A 20,593-nucleotide genomic window follows, 5' to 3' on the forward strand; every position below is an offset into this window, starting at 1 on the left:
ATTTAATGAGTAAATGACTCCAATTAGACTATTTTTCAAAATTGAATAATTACAAAGCATCATCTTTCAGGTAAGATGTTAAATCGAGGCCCTGTCTGCCCCCTCAGGTAGATATAATTTGAAGAAGAGCAAGGGAGTTATCCTCAGCGTCCCGGCCAATATTGCTGGATGCGTTTAATTGTACTAACTGAATTGCAGCCGTTTCTCTGATTGACTCTCCATTATCACATGACCTATTGCTGTTTGGTCCCCTTGGAGGATAAGCCACATCCTGAGGTTTCTCTGGAATGTGTAAATGGAACCGCCCAGCCTAACTTTGCACATTGTAACATAATCCATTTGGATTTCAGAAGTCAGAAAGGACACATCCCTCCCCAAGTCAAAGTCCCTTATCCCAGCACCAGTGCTGTCTTCCCCCAGCAGGGGGTTGGAAGAATGTGATTTGTCTTCACTGTTCCCTCCCTTACCGCTCCCCCCCCCCCCCCCCCCCCCCGTCACCGCATCTCTCTCTCCTCCCCAAAACAGGCTCTACCCACCCCCCAAACCAGGCTCTCACTCCCCCCCCCCCCCCCACAGCCAGGCTCTCCTCCCCCCCCCCCCTCCCAAACCAGGCTCTCTTTTCCCCCCCCCCCAGCTCTCTCTGCCCACCTCTCTTCCTCCCAGCTCAGAGCTCAGCGGCCGGCGGCTCAGCGGGGAGCTGAAGGCTCGGCACGACCCAGCGGGGAACTCGGGGCTCAACGGGCAGCGTGGTGTTCTGGGCCGGTTCCTACGCATGCACAGAAAAGGGTTAGTGTAAATTACGCTGGGGGGAGTGGGGGTGAGGCGGGGGTGCGGAGTCGGAGACTATTTGTCCTAACTCGCTTCGGCGTTGGGAGACTCGTGCAGAAGTGCGAGTTAGGAAAAATAGTCACTGTGAATATTTATCCCCCAACCAACATCACTGAAACAGATTATCTGGTTATTATCGCACTGATGTTTGTGGGAGCTTGCTGTGTGAAAATTGGCTGCTGCATTTCCTGCATTACAACAGTGACTACACTTCAAAAAACAGTTCATTGATCATAAAGCGCTTTGGGTCGTCCTGAGGTTGTGAAAGGCATTGTATAAATGCAAATCTTTTCCGACAATTAATTTTAACCTCGATTTGTTTACTCTTCATCTTGTTGATTCCTTTTCACCCTATAGCCTTGGATTACAATCTGGGATAATAAGATACATACAATTAATGTGTTCATTTAAATTCCTTTCACTGCTAGATTAAAGTAAAATACACAGATTAACATCTCCACTAAAGTAAGGGAAAGAAGAATTTCAAATGCGAATGTAGGTATTTGTACCTATAATTCTACAGCCTAATTTCAAGGCCTGTGTGTGGATTTATGAGTGGGATATCTTTGATTCAACAATATTGTTGCTGGCTTCACTGGGAGTTTAGAAGAGTAACACACACAAGAGTTAAAGCTTTTAGATTAATGACTGCATCTCTACTGATTTGAATGTAAAAAATATCCACTTCAGCAACTCCTCCCAAACAGATCCCTGGTAAAGTTACTTATTTTACAAGAGTTAAAGCTTTTAGATTAATGACTGCATCTCTACTGATTTGAATGTAAAAAATATCCACTTCAGCAACTCCTCCCAAACAGATCCCTGGTAAAGTTACTTATTTTGTACAACCCTCAAAAAATCCAAAAAAATGAATACAAAATATAAAAGCAACAATAATATTTTGTACAAAAGTAAAATACTGCAGATGCTGGAATCTGAAATAAAAACAGAGAATGCTGGAAATCTCAGTGGGTCAGGCAGCATCTGTGAAGAGAAAAACTGTTAACATTTCGGGTCGACAACCCTTCATCAGTTCTGATGAAGGGTCATCGACCCAAAACCTTAACTCTGTTTTTCTCTCTACAGATGCTGCCTGACCTGATAATACTGTGTAACCTAATTTGAAAACCAGACCTGATGGTGACACTTGCTCTTTATGAACTTACATTATTGGTCAGCCTTAATCAAACAATCACTTTCATATTTCCACATCAAAAATATACTATAATGCACAGTATGTGTTGGAAATTCTGTATTTTACAAAAGTTTACAAAACACAATTTAGCTCATTTTTCACGTGTGTTGTTGCCCTGTGGAACGATCAACCAGCTTCTTCAGCAGAGCAGTCGATGCCTGCATAGGTGAATTTCTCGAACAGTGTTGTGTTCACATAGGTCTAAATGAATGCACAAAGACAACAAATGTCATAGATCCCATCCGACCATTTGCAAATCAGAAGAACACGTGCCATGAAACGGGGCGATTCAGCAATCCTGGCTGTCAATTGAGAAACCATGCTCAAAGTGAGCACAAATGGGGATTATTCTCCTTAGAGCAGAGAAGGTCAAGGATTGATTTAATAGAGCAGCTCAAAATCATGACGGGTTTTGATATAAGCAGGGAGAAGCTGCTTCCATTGGCACGAGGGTCCGTAAATAGAGGACACAGATTTAAGGTAATTGGGAAAAAACCAGGGGGACGATGAGGAGAGTTGTTATGATTTGGACTGCACGGCCTGAAAGGGTGGAGGAAGCAGATTCAATAGTAATTTTCAAAAGGAAATTGGATAAATACTTGAAAAGAAAAAAATTGCAGGGCTATGGGAAAAGAGCAGGGGAGTGGGACTAATTGGATAGCTCCTTTAAAGATCCAGCACAGGTATGATGGGCCGAATTGGCCTCGTTCTGTGCTGTACAATTCTATGAAGTCGGAGATGAGAGAAGAACATTGTAACCCAGTTGTCCAGCCCAGGTTCCCATTGAGTGCAGTTCCCCTCTGGGAGTGAGGATTGATATCAATCTGCACAGACTTACCTTCCGTTCCTCCAGCATCCTATTGAGCGACACCAGAATGTGAGCGAATGTTGGTCTCTCATAAGGCTTCTCACGCCAGCACTGTCGCATTAATTCATATCTGAAAGAATTGGATGTCACTGTTTATGACAACGTGTCTTATTGCAAGCACATTATTACATTTGCTGTTTTGACTGAGTGTAAAGTTAAGAACATAAGAACATAAGAAATAGGAACAGGAGTAGACCATACAGCCCCTCAAGCCTGCTCCGCCATTCAATAAAATCATGGGTGATCTGATCATGGACTCAGCTCCACTTCCCTGCCGGCTCCCCATAACCCCTTATCCCCTTATCGATTAAGAAACCGTCTATTTCTGTCTTAAATTTATTCAATGTCCCAGCTTCCACAGCTCTCATAGGCAACGAATTTCACAGATTCACAACCCTCGAGAGAAGAAATTTTTCCTCATCTCTGTTTTAAATGGGCGGCCCCTTATTCTAATATCGTGCCCTCTAGTTCTAGTCTCCCCTATCAGTGGAAACACCCTCTCTGCACCCATCCTGCCAAGCCCCCTCATAATTTTATACGTCTCGATAAGATCACCTCTCATTCTTCTGAATTCCAATGAGTAGAGGCCCAACCTACTCAACCTTTCCTCATAAGTCAATCCCCTCATCCCCGGAATCAACCTAGTGAACCTTCTCTGAGCTGCCTCCAAAGCAAGTATATCCTGTCGTCAAAAATGGGAACCAAAACTGCACACAGTATTCCAGGTGTGGCCTCATCAATACCTTATATAGCTGTAGTAAGACTTCCCTGCTTTTATACTCCATCCCCTTTGCAATAAAGGCCAAGATACCATTGGCCTTCCTGATCATTTGCTGTACCTACATACTATCCTTTTGTGTTTTATGCACAAGTGGCCTCAGGTCCCGCTGTACCGCAGCACTTTGCAATCTTTCTCCATTTAAATAATAACTTTCTCTTTGATTTTTTGTCTGCCAAGGTGCATGACCTCACATTTCCAACATTATACTCCATCTGCCAAATTTTTGCCCACTCAGCCTGTCCATGTCCTTTTGCAGATTTTTTGTGTCCTCCTCACTCATTGCTTTTCCTCCGACCTTTGTATTGTCAGCAAACTTGGCTATGTTACACTCAGTCCCTTCTTCCAAGTCGTTAATATAGATTGTAATTAGTTGGGGTCCCAGTACTGATCCCTGTGGCACCCCACTAGTTACTGGTTGCCAACCAGAGAATGAACCATTTATCCTGACTTCCTGTTCTCTGTTAGTTAGCCAATCCTCTATCCATGTTAATATATTACCCCCAACCCCGTGAACTTTTATCTAGTGAAGTAAGCTTTTATGTGGCACCTTGTCAAATGCCTTCTGGAAGTCCAAATACACCACATCCACTGGTTCCCCTTTATCCACCCTGTTCGTTACATCCTCAAAGAACTCCAGCAAGTTTGTCAAACATGTCTTTTCCTTCATAAATCCATGCTGACTTTGCCTGACCAAATTTTGCTTTTCCAAATGTCCTGTTACTGCTTCTTTAATAATGGACTCCAACATTTTCCCAACCACAGATGTTAGGCTAACTGGTCTATAGTTTCCTGCTTTTTGTCTGTCTCCTTTTTTTAAATAGGGGTGTTACATTTGCAGATTTCCAATCTGCTGGGACCTCCCCAGAATCCAGGGAATTTTGGTAAATTACAACTAATGCATCCACAATCCCTGCCGCTACTTCTCTTAAGACCCTAGGATGCAAGCCATCAGGTCCAGGGGATTTATCTGCCTTTAGTCCCATTATCTTAGTGAGTACCACCTCCTTTGTGATTGTGATTGTGTTAAGTTCCTCCCCCCATATAGCCCCGAGACTATCCACTGTCGGAATATTATTAATGTCCTCTACCGTAAAGACTGATGCAAAATATTTGTTCAGAGTTTCTGCCATCTCCATGTTCCCCATTATTAATTCCCCGATCTCGTCCTCTAAGGGACCAACATTTACTTTAACCACTCTTTTCCTTTTTATATACCTATAGAAACTCTTGCTATCTATTTTTATATTTTGTGCTAATTTTACTTTCATAGTCTATCTTCCCTTTCTTAATCATTTTTTTAGTCATTCTTTGCTGGCTTTTAAAAGCTTCCCAGTCTTCTGTCCTCCCAGTAGTTTTGGCCAATTAGTATGCCCTTTATTTTTAATTGGATACCGTCCTTTATTTCTTTAGTTAGCCACTGATAGCTATCTTTTCTCTTACACCCTTTCCTCCTCACTGGAATATATTTTTCCTGAGAGTTGTGAAATATCTCCTTCACTGTACACCACTGGTCATCAACCGTCCTACCCTTTAATCTAATTAAAACAGTCTTAAAGCTGCATCACCTCCGTCCCACCATCAAGCAATATAAGATAGTCACTAATACATCCAATAGGGAATTCAGGAGAAACCTCTTTACCCAGAGAGTGCTGAGAATGTGGAACTCGTTACCACAGAGTGCAGTTGAGGCAATTAGCATAGATGCATTTAAGGGGAAGCTAGATGAGCAAGAGGGGGAGAAAGGAATAGAAGGTTATGGTGATGGGGTGAGAAGAAGTGGTGTGGGAGGAAGCTTTTTGTGGAGCATAAACACTGGCATGGTCCTGTTGGACTGAATGGCCCGTTTCTGTACTGCACGTTCTATGTAATTCTATGTAATTAGGTCAACTCTTGAGTATAGCATACATGAGATAATCTAGAAAAGGGAGACTATAAAGCAGATTAAGCCAATAAAAAATACGCATACTTTTACAAATCTCTTAAAAGGAAAAACCATCAGGATGTAACTTTGCTCTGATTTTCTTGTATGTACAAGACTCGTTCATAAATGAAAGTGAAGAAATTCACATTGTTTTCACACAGTAGGAAGTGGCCAATCAAGACATGCCCGGGACCACTCCTCTGCCCATGCTCACTGCCAGGACACACGGTGCTTTGAACGAGTTCTGCTTGATTTATCTTTGGCGAAAGGGTCAGGGACTTGGTTGGAAAGGTGGGAAATAGGGAACTAATTGATCAGAAACAGGAAATCAGCATTAACATTACAGCAAGTGGGGAGAGTCACAAGAGCGGTCTCGACATCGGAGTTCCTTGAGAATACAGAACGCGATTGCCTGGCGTCCCCATCAAAAGATCAGTGGAACCCCCGGAGAAACAATGTAACTGACTCTTTCTGCTGCTTCTCAAGGGCATTTGCTGATCTCTCAGTGAAGTTATGGCAGGAAATCGGGAGGAACCTGCAGAAATTCTCCTCTCGATGGAAAACTCCACAATACTCCATAGTACTCTAACCAAAAAGAAAACGAACTCTAATTTACTAGCAAAGACCACTATTAACTAGTCCGCATTGCGTTATTAATTGTGTTCCTGTAAACATTTGCAAACATGGTGTGGAGCCGAACAAGCTGCCCTCTATTTAAGCGCAGAAGGTTTCTGCAGCAACGGAGCGCAGAGGTCACTCAATGTGACCCTGTAGGAAAGGATTTGTGAAACCTACACTTCATCAACACAGTTGAGTGGTTTTTCCATCCTGTATCCATGGGGCAACTTCTCGTAGAGTTCAGCACAGGTCATTCCACAATAGGGGGTGCCACCTAGCCAGAAATATAGAGTAAGAAAGGGTTATTTTACCTTATCACTGGAAACTTTGCCCAAACTAACCATGTAACTAACATATTATTAAATATAACTTGCTTTGAGTTACTTACATTCGGGCGATGGTGTAAAATGGGCAATTTTGAATTAGCTGCCCATTATACACCCCCGTCACCCACCCCGTTACCCCCCCCCCATGTTAATCATTCCCCCGACAACCCCTGTCACCCACCGTCACCCCACTTATCGCCGTCACCCCTCCCGCCACTCATCCCCGTCACGCTCCCCCGTTACCCATGTCACCCCCCCGCACATCACTCGCCCCCATCACCCCTCTCGTCACTCCCCGTTACCTCATCACCAGCGTCACAACCCCTCGTACGTCACCGCCCTGTCACCCATCTCGTCACCCCATCACACCCCCCCGTCACCCGTCTCGTTAACCCCTTCACCCCCCGCATGTCACCCCCACCTGTCACCTCTCCATTACCCCCGTCACCCCCATTACCCCGTCACCCCTCACCCCCCGTTACCCCATGTCACACCCCGTCACACCCCCATTACCCCGTCACCCCCATCACCCCCCCGTTACCCCACATCACACCCACATTACCCCGTCACCCCCATTACTCCATCACCCCTCACCCCCCATTACCCCATGTCACACCCCCATTACCCCATCACCCCCCCGTTACCCCACGTCACCCCCTGCACATCACACACTGCCCATCACCCTTCTCGTCACTCCCCATCGCACCTCCCCAGTCACAACCGCCGCACGTCACCCCCATCACACATCCCCATCACACCCTACCCATCCCCCCCGTCACAGACCCACACTGTTACCACTCCCACCCCCTTCCGCCACTCACCCTGTCACATCCTGCCACGTTTGACGGCCAGAAAAACCTGCCACGGAGGACTCAATGGGTCTCCTGAAAATGACACACTGGGCTAGCTGGAGATTACAGAGCTAAATGAATGGCTTATAATGACATTACTTACCTAGACTAACAATTTCCCACAAGAGAACCCCATACGACCACCTACAGAAAACATTCAGTGAGCGAGAGATGTTTGGTAACAGGTAAATAAAGTACCTTCCGTACACACAAGTCAATCTTTTATGAAATTACATAACAACATAAACTCAGGCAATCTAATTTAGCAGTAATGTCAATTTATTGAGAGTGTATAAGGCAATAATCAGTTCCTGTGATGGCTAAACACTGTAATCCTCTTGCAAATTCAGATAAATAAGTGTAAATTTTCAGCACATAGGGTGGAGTTTATCATGCCGGAATTGCCCACCACCTGAAATGGGGAGCACCCTCCGTTTTGTGATGTTTGGGTTGCAGCTGAGATGCTGTCGAAATTCGGCACTTTGAATTTTTTTTCGGTCTGGGCGGAAGTCGCGGCAGCTGAGGGGCGGAAATGTCCTTGCAACGGGTCACCCGCCCCGACCAGTCATCAGTTAAAGGGGAGGGCCACTGCGAGCTCTGCATCTTGTTCAGATAGGTTCACTGGGCCATCGGGGAGGGTTTTGGCCGGGCCAGCGGCCTGGCACCCAGGAGGGGGTACCAGGCTGCCTGCTGGTGGCCCGGCCGAACCCGGGGGCATAATTGTCGGGCCGACCTGGCAGTCGGCCAACAATAAAAAATAAAATGGCATCGCTGGCAGCACCACCTTCCCTTTAAGGGCGGCCATGCCGCCGACCAACAAGTGCACTGACAGAAAAAGCTGTCGGGGGCACCGACCGGTGGTGGTGCTGCTCCTGCGGGGCAATTGTGCAAAAGGGATATTTCCCGCGGGGCAATTTCGGGAAGGAGTTGCCACCGGTCGGTAAGAGGTCTGCACATGCACGGCGCAGCGGGAAAACGGGCGGAACGGTCCCCTACACCGCTCTAACCCTGAGGAAGGGCAATTTACAAAATTGCCGCCCATCCGCAGAGAGTCGCCGGCCATTCTGCGCCGACCTGTGGCCACTGCTTTCAGGCGGCCAGAGGTCTTATCGGAAGGGGCAATTTCAGCCCCTATGTCTCCACTTTCTGGGCAGTAATCTAGTGGAGCAGATTGTCTGCCCTTTATAGAACTGATTGAATAAGAATCAGGTGGGTTCTGTACAGGGCGATTGAAGACCCTGCTAGATTATAGCCCAGGCAGTGAAGGTGAAAATCTACCCCATTATCTGCATGGTTCATAGAATGAGGCAAAAAGTTCCATGTTGCTTAAAAAAAAACAGCACGAACACATAACAAATGCCTTCCTGCTCACTTTGCTTATCTCAAGTCACATTTCATTCCCGCAACCAACAGGGAATCTCGCCTCAGACCTCTGACAATGCCTCTTTTGAACTGGTTGCAAGAAGGTGGGGTCAATCATTCCTTGCAGTTAAGAGCCTGGATAATGTTCAGTTCATTCTTTCGAGCATTCCTCTTTATTCTGCTAATCAGGATGAGGGATGTAATGGTGGGGAATTAATCTTTTTTCCATTTCTGTCACCCAGTATCAGCATCGAGTACTCCTACATTAAGTAAAGTGCAGCCAGCTGCAGAATAAAATTCCTTACGCTCTGCCTCAACAATCTAATGAAATCCCAACCTCAGGAAAGCCTCCCTTTACTGCACCAATGTAACCTTTTTTCAGTTCTCTACATTGGTGCCAAATGTTCCCTGTAAGCTTCACTTTGTTCTGCACGATATCTTTCTTTTAATGTGTGGCTCCTTTAAACTTCGTGCATGCGTGGTATTTATAATGGAGAAGCCGGTGAGCGGCCTGTGCCTGACTTTCTCATTACTGCACGGCCGCGCAGCTTAGAGGGAACCTTGCCAGTGCCCCTTCTGTATTTGCCTCTCTCAGTGCAATTGCTAATTTGGTGCCAAATTTGGTATTGTGCTATGAAATCACACCCATTCAGAACTGGGTTGAAGCTGCCCAGAATCATAAGAACATAAGAAATGTGAACAGAAGTAGGTCATTCGGCCCTTTGAGCCTGCTCGGCATTTTATACACCTCACCCGTCACACACCATGTCTGTTTCCTACTCTTTCAGCTACTGTAAAGGGAAACCCATAAGCCTCAGCTGAACTTAAACACAGATCCCTGAGGTGTGGAGAATTGCAAGAAGGAAGCCATGGGGCCAAAAGGCCCCAACCCAAAATGGGGCGCACGCACTCCGTTTCAATGGTTTTTACCACAGCTGTCGTTGAGGTCGTCTCTTCAGCGATATTCCGCTCTTTTTTTTAAAATTCCGATCCGGAAGTCGCTCTTAATGGGGGCGGTGATTACACTAGAGGGGCGGATATGCGGTGGTGGCAACACCTGAGGGGCGGAAGTTGGCGGTGCGGAGTGACCGCCGCGATGATGTCATCACGCCGCCCCGTCACCACGGCTCTCCCCTTCACTTAAAGGGGAGCGCCTTCGCGATTTTAAAGCTTCGGTCCACTGGGCCACCAAGTAGAGTTTCGGCTGGGCCAGCGGCCAGCACCTAAGAGAGGGTGCCAGGCTGCCTGTTGGCGGTCCGGCTGAACCCGGGGGCATAATTGTCGGGCCAACATGGCAGTTGGCCGACAAAAAAAAGACATGGCGGCAGCGGCAGTGCGTCCTGCCCTTTAAGAGAAGCCGCACCGCCATTGCAGAAGGCCACAGCCTCACTGGAACACCGGGAAAAACCAAGTTTTGGCACCGCGGGCGGGGGGTGGGTAGATCAGCGGTGCGCACGGTGATGACGCACTTAACACGGATCGGCAGCAGTGGAGCGGTGGGGGGTGGGGTGGAATCGGGACACCGCCGAGAAAACTCGGAAGGGCAATTGGGCCATCAGCGGCCAATCTATTAAACGTCAGCGGCCACGCTGCGAAGTGGTAACAGGCCTTAAGGAGAGGGACAATTTTGGTCCCCATATCTTTAACTCTCGCCATCAATCCAGCTTGTCAACACCATATCGGATTTTGTGCAGGTTTTTTTTTGTGACTTTGAGTGTATTTTTCCCATTAGTTTCTCACTGTTTTTTCTTTCCTGCCTTGATGCCTTTGGCCGTGCACTAACTCCAACCCTGAGCAAGAAGTCTTCCTTCCTGTAGGAAGATCTTCACTATGCTGTTCATACATTTTGGGAAGTAAGGCCAATCAGTAACTGTTAGGCAGTTACTTTGAAAAGGATGAAATAAGAAAACACATCAACACGTAGAAGGGACCCTGACATGTTCGTATTATGAAGTCCATAAAAAAAAAACTTACACATCACTGTTTGTTGTATAAACACTGTAATTTAAGGATTCAATGGCCATCCATCGGACTGGTAATCTTCCCTATTTGGATGGAAAAACAGCAGTGAAAATAAATGGTCGCAATTGTAATGGCGTTAATGTTCCATTGTAAATAAATGAAAAGAAAAAGCAACAATATTTCTCAAGACCTTGAACTATCAGCTTATTGGAATATGACAGGTGTGTAACCCAGGATTTTCTGTCCACTGATTTCAATGCCAGTGCACCTGTAGTTTTCCAATAAACTTTCCACTGCCGACAAGGCCCCCTTGGTGCTCTGGGTTCCTCAGAAGATTTTGCCCATGGATGATCTACAGGATAAGGTGTCAATTTTTGAAGTCTCTTCTCCCTATGCGGGATTTTGCTTGCTGGAAGTTGCCGAACGGAGAGTTGGGCACAGAAGCAGTGTGTTCAATTCACAGTCCTTCTGATATTCCAAAGATCAGGAGCATCTTGAAATGGGCTCTGCTTTTGATATTGCTGATTGAGCGACACTCCCCACAGGGAGCAGTTTTGAAAAATTGACCCCCACAAGCCAATCGTCGCTGAATGTGCTCGGCAAGGCTTCTTCGGCAGCACCTCCCAAACCCACGATCTCCACCACCTAGCAGGACAAGGGCAGCAGACGCATGGGAACACCACCTCCTCCAAGTTTCCCTCCAAGTCACACACCATCCTGAATTGGATATATATCGCCGTTCCTTCATCGTCGCAGGGTCATAATCCTGGAACTCCCTTCCTAACAGCACTGTGGGAGCACCTACACCACACAGACTGCAGCGGTTGAAGAAGGTGGTGCACTCTACCTTCTCAAGGAGCAACTAGTGATGGGCAATAAATCCCAGCCCTGCAGCAACACCCACATTCTGAGAATGAATTTAAAAAAAATGTTCATCATGTTTAATTTCTCATAGCGTAAACTTGAAAGTAACTTCGATGATGGTTGATAATTGTAAATGCATCAGTAGCGAGTCGTTACTGTGCCACATGACATGGGGGAATTTTTTTAATTCGTTCATGGGATGTGGCATGTCCAGCTTTAACTGCCCATCCCTGATTGCCCTTGGTGGTGGTGAGCCAGCTTCTTGAACCACTGCAGTCTGTGATACTTCTTTGTAGCGATTTAGTACAACTGAGTGGCTATTTCAGAGGGTAGTTAAGAGTCTGGAATCACATGTAGGCCAAACTGGGTAAGGACAACAGATCACCTTCCCTAAAGGAGATTAGCAAACCAGATGGGTTTTTAAGACAATCCAATAGTTTCATGAATGATATTGGCTTTTAAAAAAAATTCCAGATTTGTTTAATTGAATTTAAATTCCCAGCTGCCCTCATGGGATTTGAACTCATGTCTCTGGATTACTAGTCCCATAACATAACCACTATGCTACTGTACCCACTATTAATGCTAATGTGTGCTTGCAATTCCCATTCTTAGGAAACAATGTATGGTGAGTCTCTCTCGGTGTATTCTCATGGTCATGTGAAGAACCAACTTCATAGAAACATAGAAATTTACAGCACGGAAGGAGGCCATTTCGGCCCATTGTGTCTGTGCCGGCCAACAAGAGGCTATCCAGGCTAATCCCACTTTCCAGCTCTTGGTCCGTAGCCCTGCAGGTTACAGCTCTTCAAGTGCACATCCAAATACTTTTTAAATGAGGTGAGGGTTTCTGCTTCTACCACCCTTTCAGGCAGTGAGTTCCAGACCCCCACAACCTTCTGGGTGAAGAAATTTCCCCTCAAATCCCCTCTAAACCTCCTACCATTTACTTTAAATGTATGCCCCCTGGTTGTTGAGCCCTTTTCTAAGGGAAATAAGTCCTTTCTACCCACTATATCTGAGCCCCTCATAATTTTATAAACCTCAATGAGGTCTCCTCTCGGCCTCCTCTGTTCCAAGGAAAGCAAACCCAGCCTATCCAATCTATCCTCATAGCTAAGATTCTCTATTCCCGGCAATATTCTCGTAAATCTCCTCTGTACCCTTTCCAGTGCAATCACATCCTTCCTGTAATGCGGTGACCAAAACTGCACGCAGTACTCTAGCTGTGGCCTAACTAGTGTTTTATACAATTCTACATAACTTCCCTGTTCTTGCATTCTATGCCTCGGCTAATAAAGGCCAGCATTCCGTATGCCTTCTTAACCAGCTTATTTACCTGGCCTGCTACCTTCAGGGATCTGTGGACATGCACTCCAAGGTCTCTTTGTTCCTCTACACGTCTCAGTGTCCTACCATTTATTGTGTTTTCCCATGTCTTGTTAGCCCTTCCCAAATGCATTACCTCACACTTCTCTGGATTAAATTCCATTTGCCACTGTTCTGCCCGCCAGACCAGTTCATTGATATCTTCCTGCAGTCTACAAATTGATGCAACCTCAGAGAAGGCAGTCTACTCACCATCTCATTGGGGAATGGTACTCAGCCCGAGAAGAACTGAGGTAGAGTGAAAAATAAATTATAAACATTTTGAGGTGAAGAATCCTAGAAAGAAAATATACAACAGGTGAACAGCCAGTTGTCATGGTACATCTAGGTACCAACGATATAGGTAAGAAGCGGGAAGAGGTCCTACCAGCTGAATTTAGGGAGCTAGGAGTTAAATTAAAAAGTAGGACCTCAAAGGTAGTAATCTCTGGATTGCTACCAGTGCCACGTGCTAATCAGAGTAGAGGGAGCAGGATAGTTAGAATAAATACGTGGCTTGAGCAGTGGTGCAAGAGGGAGGGATTCAAATTCCTGGGACATTGGAACCAGTTCTGGGGGAAGAGGGACCTGTACAAAAGGGACGGTCTTGAACAGGACTGGAACTGATGTCCTAGGGGTAACATTTGCTAATGCAGTTCGGGAGTGTTTAAACTAATATGGCAGGGGGATGGGAACGTATGCAGCGAGACAGGGCGAAGTAATATGGAGTCAGAAACAGATGGTAGAAAGGTAAAAAGCAACAGTGGAAGGCCGATAAACAAAGGCAAGAAACAAAAAGGGCCACACTACATCATAATTCTAAAAGGACAAAGGGTGTTAAAAAAACAAGCCTGAAGGCTTTGTGTCTTAATGCAAGGAGTATCCGTAATAAGGTGGATGAATTAACTGTGCAAATAGATGTTAACAAATATGATGTGATTGGGATTACAGAGACATGGCTACAGGATGATCAGGGCTGGGAACTCAACATCCAGGGGTATTCAACATCAGGAAGGATAGAATAAAAGGAAAAGGAGGTGGCATAGCATTGCTGGTTAAAGAGGAGATTAATGCAATAGTTAGGAAAGACATTAGCTTGGATGATGTGGAATCTATATGGGTAGAGCTGCAGAACACCAATGGGCAAAAAACATTATTGGGAGTTGTGTACAGACCTCCAAACAGTAGTAGTGATGTTGGGGAGGGCATCAAACAGGAAATTAGGGGTGCATGCAATAAAGGTGAAGCAGTTATCATGGGTGACTTAAATATGCATATAGATTGTGCTAACCAAACTGGAAGCAATACGGTGGAGGAGGATTTCCTGGAGTGCATAAGGGATGGTTTTCTAGACCAATATGTCGAGGAACCAACTAGGGGGGAGGCCATCTTAGACTGGGTGTTGTGTAATGAGAGAGGATTAATTAGCAATCTCGTGTGCGAGGCCCCTTGGGGAAGAGAGACCATAATATGGTGGAATTCTACATTAGGATGGAGAATGAAACAGTTAATTCAGAGACCATGGTCCAGAACTTAAAGAAGGGTAACTTTGAAGGTATGAGGCGTGAATTGGCGAATGATACTTAAGGGGTTGACTGTGGATGGGCAATGGCAGACATTTAGAGACCGCATGGATGAACTACAACAATTGTACATCCCTATCTGGCGTAAAAATAAAAAAGGGAAGGTGGCTCAACAATGGCTATCAAGGGAAATCAGGGATAGTATTAAAGCCAAGGAAGTGGCATACAAATTGGCCAGAAATAGCAGCGAACCCGGGGACTGGGAGAAATTTAGAACTCAGCAGAGGAGGACAAAGGGTTTGATTAGGGCAGAGAAAATAGAGTACGAGAGGAAGCTTGCAGGGAACATTAAGACAGACTGCAAAAGCTTCTATAGATATGTAAAGAGAAAAAGGTTAGTAAAGACAAACGTAGGTCCCCTGCAGTCAGAATCGGGGGAAGTCATAACTGGGAAGAAAGAAATGGCACACCAATTGAACAAGTACTTTGGTTCGGTATTCACTAAGGAGGACACAAACAACCTTCCGGATATAAAAGGGGTCAGAGGGTCTAGTAAGAAGGAGGAACTGAGGAAAATCCTGATTAGTCGGGAAATTGTGTTGAGGAAATTGATGGGATTGAAGGCCGATAAATCCCCAGGGCCTGATGGACTGCATCCCAGAGTAATAAAGGAGGTGGCTTTGGAAATAGCGGATGCATTGGCAGTCATTTTCCAACATTCCATAGACTCTGGATCAGTTCCTATGGAGTGGCGGGTAGCTAATGTAACCCCACTTTTTAAAAAAGGAGGGAAAGAAAACAGGGAATTATAGACCGGTCAGCCTGACATCGGTAGTGGGTAAAATGATGGAATCAATTATTAAGGATGTCATAGCAGCGCATTTGGAAAGAGGTGACATGATAGGTCCAAGTCAGCATGGATTTGTGAAAGGGAAATCATGCTTGACAAGTCTTCTGGAATTTTTTGAGGATGTTTCCAGTAGAGTGGACAAGGGAGAACCAGTTGATGTGGTGTATTTGGACTTTCAGAAGGCCTTCGACAAGGTCCCACACAAGAGATTAATGTGCAAAGTTAAAGCACATGTGATTGGGGGTAGTGTGCTGACATGGATTGAGAACTGGTTGTCAGACAGGAAGCAAAGAGTAGGAGTAAATGGGTACTTTTCAGTATGGCAGGCAGTGACTTAGTGGGGTACCGCAAGTTCTGTGCTGGGGCCCCAGCTATTACATTGTACATTAATGATATAGACGAAGGGATTAAATGTAGTATCCCCAAATTTGCGGATGACACTAAGTTGGGTGGCATTGTGAGCTGCGAGGAGGATGCTATGAAGCTGCAGAGTGACTTGGATAGGTTAGGTGAGTGGGCAAATGCATGGCAGATGAAGTATAATGTGGATAAATGTGAGGTTATCCACTTTGGTGGTAAAAACAGAGAGACAGACTATTATCTGAATGGTGACAGATTAGGAAAAGGGGAGGTGCAACGAGATCTGGTTGTCATGCTACATCAGTCATTGAAGGTTGGCATGCAGGTACAGCAGGCGGTTAAGAAAGCAAATGGCATGTTGGCTTCATAGTGAGGGGATTTGAGTACAGGGGCAGGGAGGTGTTACTATAGTTGTACAGGGCCTTGGTGAGGCCACATCTGGAGTATTGTGTACAGTTTTGGTCTCCTAACTTGAGGAAGGACATTCTTGCTATTGAGGGAGTGCAGCGAAGGTTCACCAGACTGATTCCCGGGATGGCAGGACTGATATATCAAGAAAGACTGGATCAACTGGGCTTGTATTCACTGGAGTTCAGAAGAATGAGAGGGGATCTTCTAGAAACATTTAAAATTCTGACGGGTTTAGACAGGTTAAATGCAGGAAGAATGTTCCCAATGTTGGGGAAGTCCAGAACCAGGGGTAACAGTCTAAGGATAAGGGGTAAGCCATTATAGGACAGAGATGAGGAGAAACTTCTTCACCCAGAGAGTGGTGAACCTGTGGAATTCTCTACCACAGAAAGTTGTTGAGGCCAATTCACTAAATATATTCAAAAAGGAGTTAGATGTAGTCCTTACTACTAGGGGGATCAAGGGGTATAGCGAGAAAGCAGGAATGGGGTACTGAAGTTGCATGTTCAGCCATGAACTCATTGAATGGCGGTACAGGCTCGAAGGGCCGAATGGCCTACTCCTGCACCTATTTTCTATGTTTCTATGTTTCTATAACAACAACTTGTGTTTTTATAGTGCCTTTAATATAGTAAAACATCCCAAGCTGCCTCACAAGGACTTTATCAAAAAAAATTTGACACCAAACCACAGAAAGAGACATTAGGGCAGGTGACCCAAAGCTTGGGCAAAAAGGTACCCATTGGGTATAGTAGTGTTGTGGTTATGTGTAGTGTGGTGGTTATGTTACTGAATTAGTAATCGAGAGGTCTGGACTAATAACCTGCGAGACTTTCGTTCAAATCCCACCACAGCAGTTTGGAAATTTGAATTCAGTTTAAAAAATGTTTTAATAAATCTTAAATAAAATTTGACCATGGAGCTGTCAGATTGCCGCAAAAGCCCATCTGGTTCACTAATGTGCTTTCGGGAAGAAATCCTGCCGTCCTTACCCATTCTGGTCTATATGTGACTCCAGACCCACAGCAATATGGTTGACTCTTAACTGGTCTCTGAAATGGCTAACAAGCCACTCAGTGGTATCAAACCATTACAAAGAAATACTGCAATGGTTGAAGAAGGCAGCTCCTTCTCAAGGGCAACTAGGGATGGGCAATAAATGGCAGTGATACCCACATCCTGAATAAATGAAAAATAAGGTTTTAAGGAGCATCTTATAGGAGTGGTTTCGGGAGGTAAATCCAGAGCCCAAGGCCTGCAGATAGCTGTAAGAACGTTGAGACTTACTGCCTTTAGAGTTCAGCGATGTGATTCTACCTGTGAAACGCCCAAATAAATTTTTTACACTCACCATTGTCTTTTTTACATAAACTTCCTTCCCTCTGGACAATCCAAAATCTGCAATCTTTGCAACATAGCTGTCTCCCACAAGAACATTTCTAGCCGCCAAATCTCTGTGAATAAACTAAAAAAATGAAACAGCTGTCAATAACTGAATATTACATGGGTATATTGAATAATTTGGCCATGCTTTTGTACTCTTTCCTCTCTATCACTCCCTGGCCCCCTCCTATCCCCGCTGTTTCTCCATGACCATTATCAATCAGAATGACTGGCTGAAGGTGGACTTTACAGATCACAGTGGGAGACCTAACCACCTTGGCTGAGATCAAGCACTGCAATAACACACCGCTGCCAACAAAAGCAACCTGCATTTATATAGCACCTTTAATGTAGTAAAACATCCCAAGGCACGATGTCCAAATGGAGTCCAACTGGGAACCATGGAAAACATCGATAGCTGAGTTTCAATACCTTTTGGGGGGTGGGGGGGGGGGTGCAGATTTTAACTTCACCCTGAAACCTGTGAGGTGACTGCTATAATTGCCAGACTCTCAGGGAAGTCAGTTTTGGCTCGCATGCATTTTCTTTTTAATTTCCTAATGGTGTAACTGAAAGACAATGTGGGTAGAGAAGTGAAGATTTCAACGAGTCCTCCAATGATTCAGTGGATAGATATACAGTGTGGCATATGGTACCGAGGCCAACCGAAAAGGGAGATCCAAATTTAATCCCTGGTCTGTCATGTGTTAGCCAATCATGGTGGTGGACATTGCAACTGGCTAGAGAGAGCAAATGTCAGATGGGGCTCCAAGTAAATATCTCGTGCCTGTACTGTTATGTATGGAGAAAGAGTCAGACTGAACACTGTGAGCTCAAAGTAAAGTGTGACCTTAGTCTTTTATTGCAGGTCTCCAGAGTGCCTCTCCAACCTGTGAGGCCTCCTTAAATACCTGTGCTCCCAAGGGATTATGGGATCCCTTGGGACTCCAGGGGATGATCCCTTGGTGGCTGTCCAGAGTAAATACAAGTTCACATATATAACACGTACCAGTTAGTCTTGAAAAATAGAAATGTTGTTCCGTGGGCCCGCAGCTAATAGAGATTGAGGTAGAGACTCATTTCTTAATAGGACGCTTACAACCAACAGGAAGGGACGCTAATCCAATCAGTCTGGGCTGGATTCATACTCGGCTCTCAAAAGGAAAGTTTGAGTGTGTTAACCCACTGCACTATCTCAGCTCCCCTCCCCCTACCATACTAAAACGTGACTGAAAACACACAAGCAAAATAGCGAGATAGAACAATTAAAGACAAAATGACAAAAGTCAGAACGATGTGCAAAAGAAATGCTAGAAGAAAATGACTGAGAAGACATAATAAAAATAGAGCAAACCTGTTTCTGGCTGAGATAATCCATGCCCTTAGTCACGTCAGCTGCGAACTGCAGCAACTGCTGTGAGGAGAGGGTGGAGGCGGTGCTGTGCGCAATGGCGTAAGCCGGGTCAGTGTCGAGCACTCTGCTGTTTCGCAGAAAATCCAACAAATTTCCATGCGGTGCAAATTCAATCGCTACATACAAATATCCTACAAAAGTAAAAAGATTTCCAAGAAGATTCAGAGAAGAGATGCTGTAGAGGCACGGTGGGACCCAGTAGCATTACTGTCGAGGCAAGGGATAATATATATAATAGACTTATAACAATAACAACTTGCATTTATATAGCACCTTTTAACATAGTAAAATGTCCCAAGGCACTTCACAGCAGCGTTATCAGACAAAATTTGACAACGAGCCACACAGAGATATTAGCACAATGGTAGCATATTTAACTGGACTAGTAATCCAGAGGCCTGGATTAATGATCTGGAGACATGAGTCCAAATCCCAACATGGCAGCTGGGAAATTTAAATTCAGTTAATTAAATAAATCTGGAATTTAAAAAAAGCTAGTATCAGTTATGATGACCAGGAAACTCCCAGAATGTCACTTTAGGGAAGGAAATCTGCTATCCTTACCTGGTCTGGCCTATATGTGACTCCAGACTTACAGCTATGTGGTTGACTCTTAACTGCCCTCTAAAATGGTCAAGCAAGCCACTCAGTTGTACACAACCATTACAATGAAGTATCACCACATGGACTGTAGCGGTTCAAGAAGGTGGCTTACTTCCACCTTCTCAAGGGCAAGTAGGGATGGGCAATGTAAGAACATAAGAAATATGAGCAGGAGTAGGCCATATGGCCCCTCGAGCCTGCTTCACCATTCAATAAGATCATGGCTGATCATCGACCTCAACTCCACTTTCCCGCCTGCCCGATCTCCATATCCCTTGATTCCCCTAGACTCCAAAATTCTATCTATATCGGTCTTGAATATATTCAGAGACTCAGCATCCACAGCCCTCTGGGGCAGAGAATTCCAAAGATTCACAACCCTTTGAGTGAAGAAATTCCTCCTCATCTCTGTCTTAAATGTCCTATCCCTTATTCTGAGACTGTGCCCCCCAGCTCTAGACACGCCAGCCAGGGGAAACAACCTCTCAGCATCTACTCTGTCAATCCACTTATGCTGGCCTTGCCAGTGATGTCCACATCCCATGAACAAATACATTTTTAAAAAGCTTGGTCAAAGAGATAGGTTTAAAGGAACATCTTAAAGGAGGAGAGATAGAGAAGTGCAGATGTTTAGGGAGGGAATTCTAGAGCTTGAGGCCTAGGCAGCTGAAGGCACAGCTACCAATGGTGGAGCGATTAAAATCGGGATTGTGCAAGAGGCCAGATCTGGAGTAGAGCAGAGATCTCGGAGTGCTGTAGGGCTGGACGAGGTTACAGAGATAGGAAGGGGTGAGGCCATGAAGGGATTTGAATACCAGGATGAGGATTTTAAATTTGAGGCGTTGCCGGACCAGGAGCCAATGTAGATCAGCAAACACACGGGTAATGGGTGAACAGGACTTGGTGCAAGTTAGGATATGGGCACCATGATGAGTTGAAGTTTACAGAGGGTGCAAGGTGGGAGACCGGCCAGGAAAGTCTGGAAATAACAAAGGCAAAGTTAAGGGTTTCAACTCCAGATAAGCTGAGGCAAGGACGCATATCTCAGAAGTTTCCAACAGCACAATATTGAGTAAATGGTGCCTAGGACTGTCCACATACTGTG

The 20,593-nt window shown here is 45.2% G+C and overlaps 1 protein-coding gene across 1 annotated transcript in view; it reads right to left on the reverse strand.

Moving 5' to 3' along the window:
- Positions 1–618: 618 nt before the first annotated feature.
- Positions 619–20,593, reverse strand: part of tek (TEK tyrosine kinase, endothelial) — a 167,289-nt gene continuing 147,314 nt past the window's right edge. Inside the window, exons 17-23 of the mRNA XM_070886697.1 lie at positions 18,826–19,016; positions 17,440–17,553; positions 10,725–10,795; positions 7,492–7,532; positions 6,389–6,485; positions 2,862–2,961; positions 619–2,224 (exon numbers count right to left, since the gene is read on the reverse strand). Of these exons, the coding sequence (XP_070742798.1) occupies positions 2,150–2,224; positions 2,862–2,961; positions 6,389–6,485; positions 7,492–7,532; positions 10,725–10,795; positions 17,440–17,553; positions 18,826–19,016 (689 nt within the window). The 3' untranslated portion in view covers positions 619–2,149. The remainder of the gene's footprint in view (positions 2,225–2,861; positions 2,962–6,388; positions 6,486–7,491; positions 7,533–10,724; positions 10,796–17,439; positions 17,554–18,825; positions 19,017–20,593) is intronic.

Source organism: Pristiophorus japonicus, chromosome 1 (genome assembly GCF_044704955.1).
Source record: "Pristiophorus japonicus isolate sPriJap1 chromosome 1, sPriJap1.hap1, whole genome shotgun sequence".
Taxonomy (NCBI): domain Eukaryota; kingdom Metazoa; phylum Chordata; class Chondrichthyes; family Pristiophoridae; genus Pristiophorus; species Pristiophorus japonicus.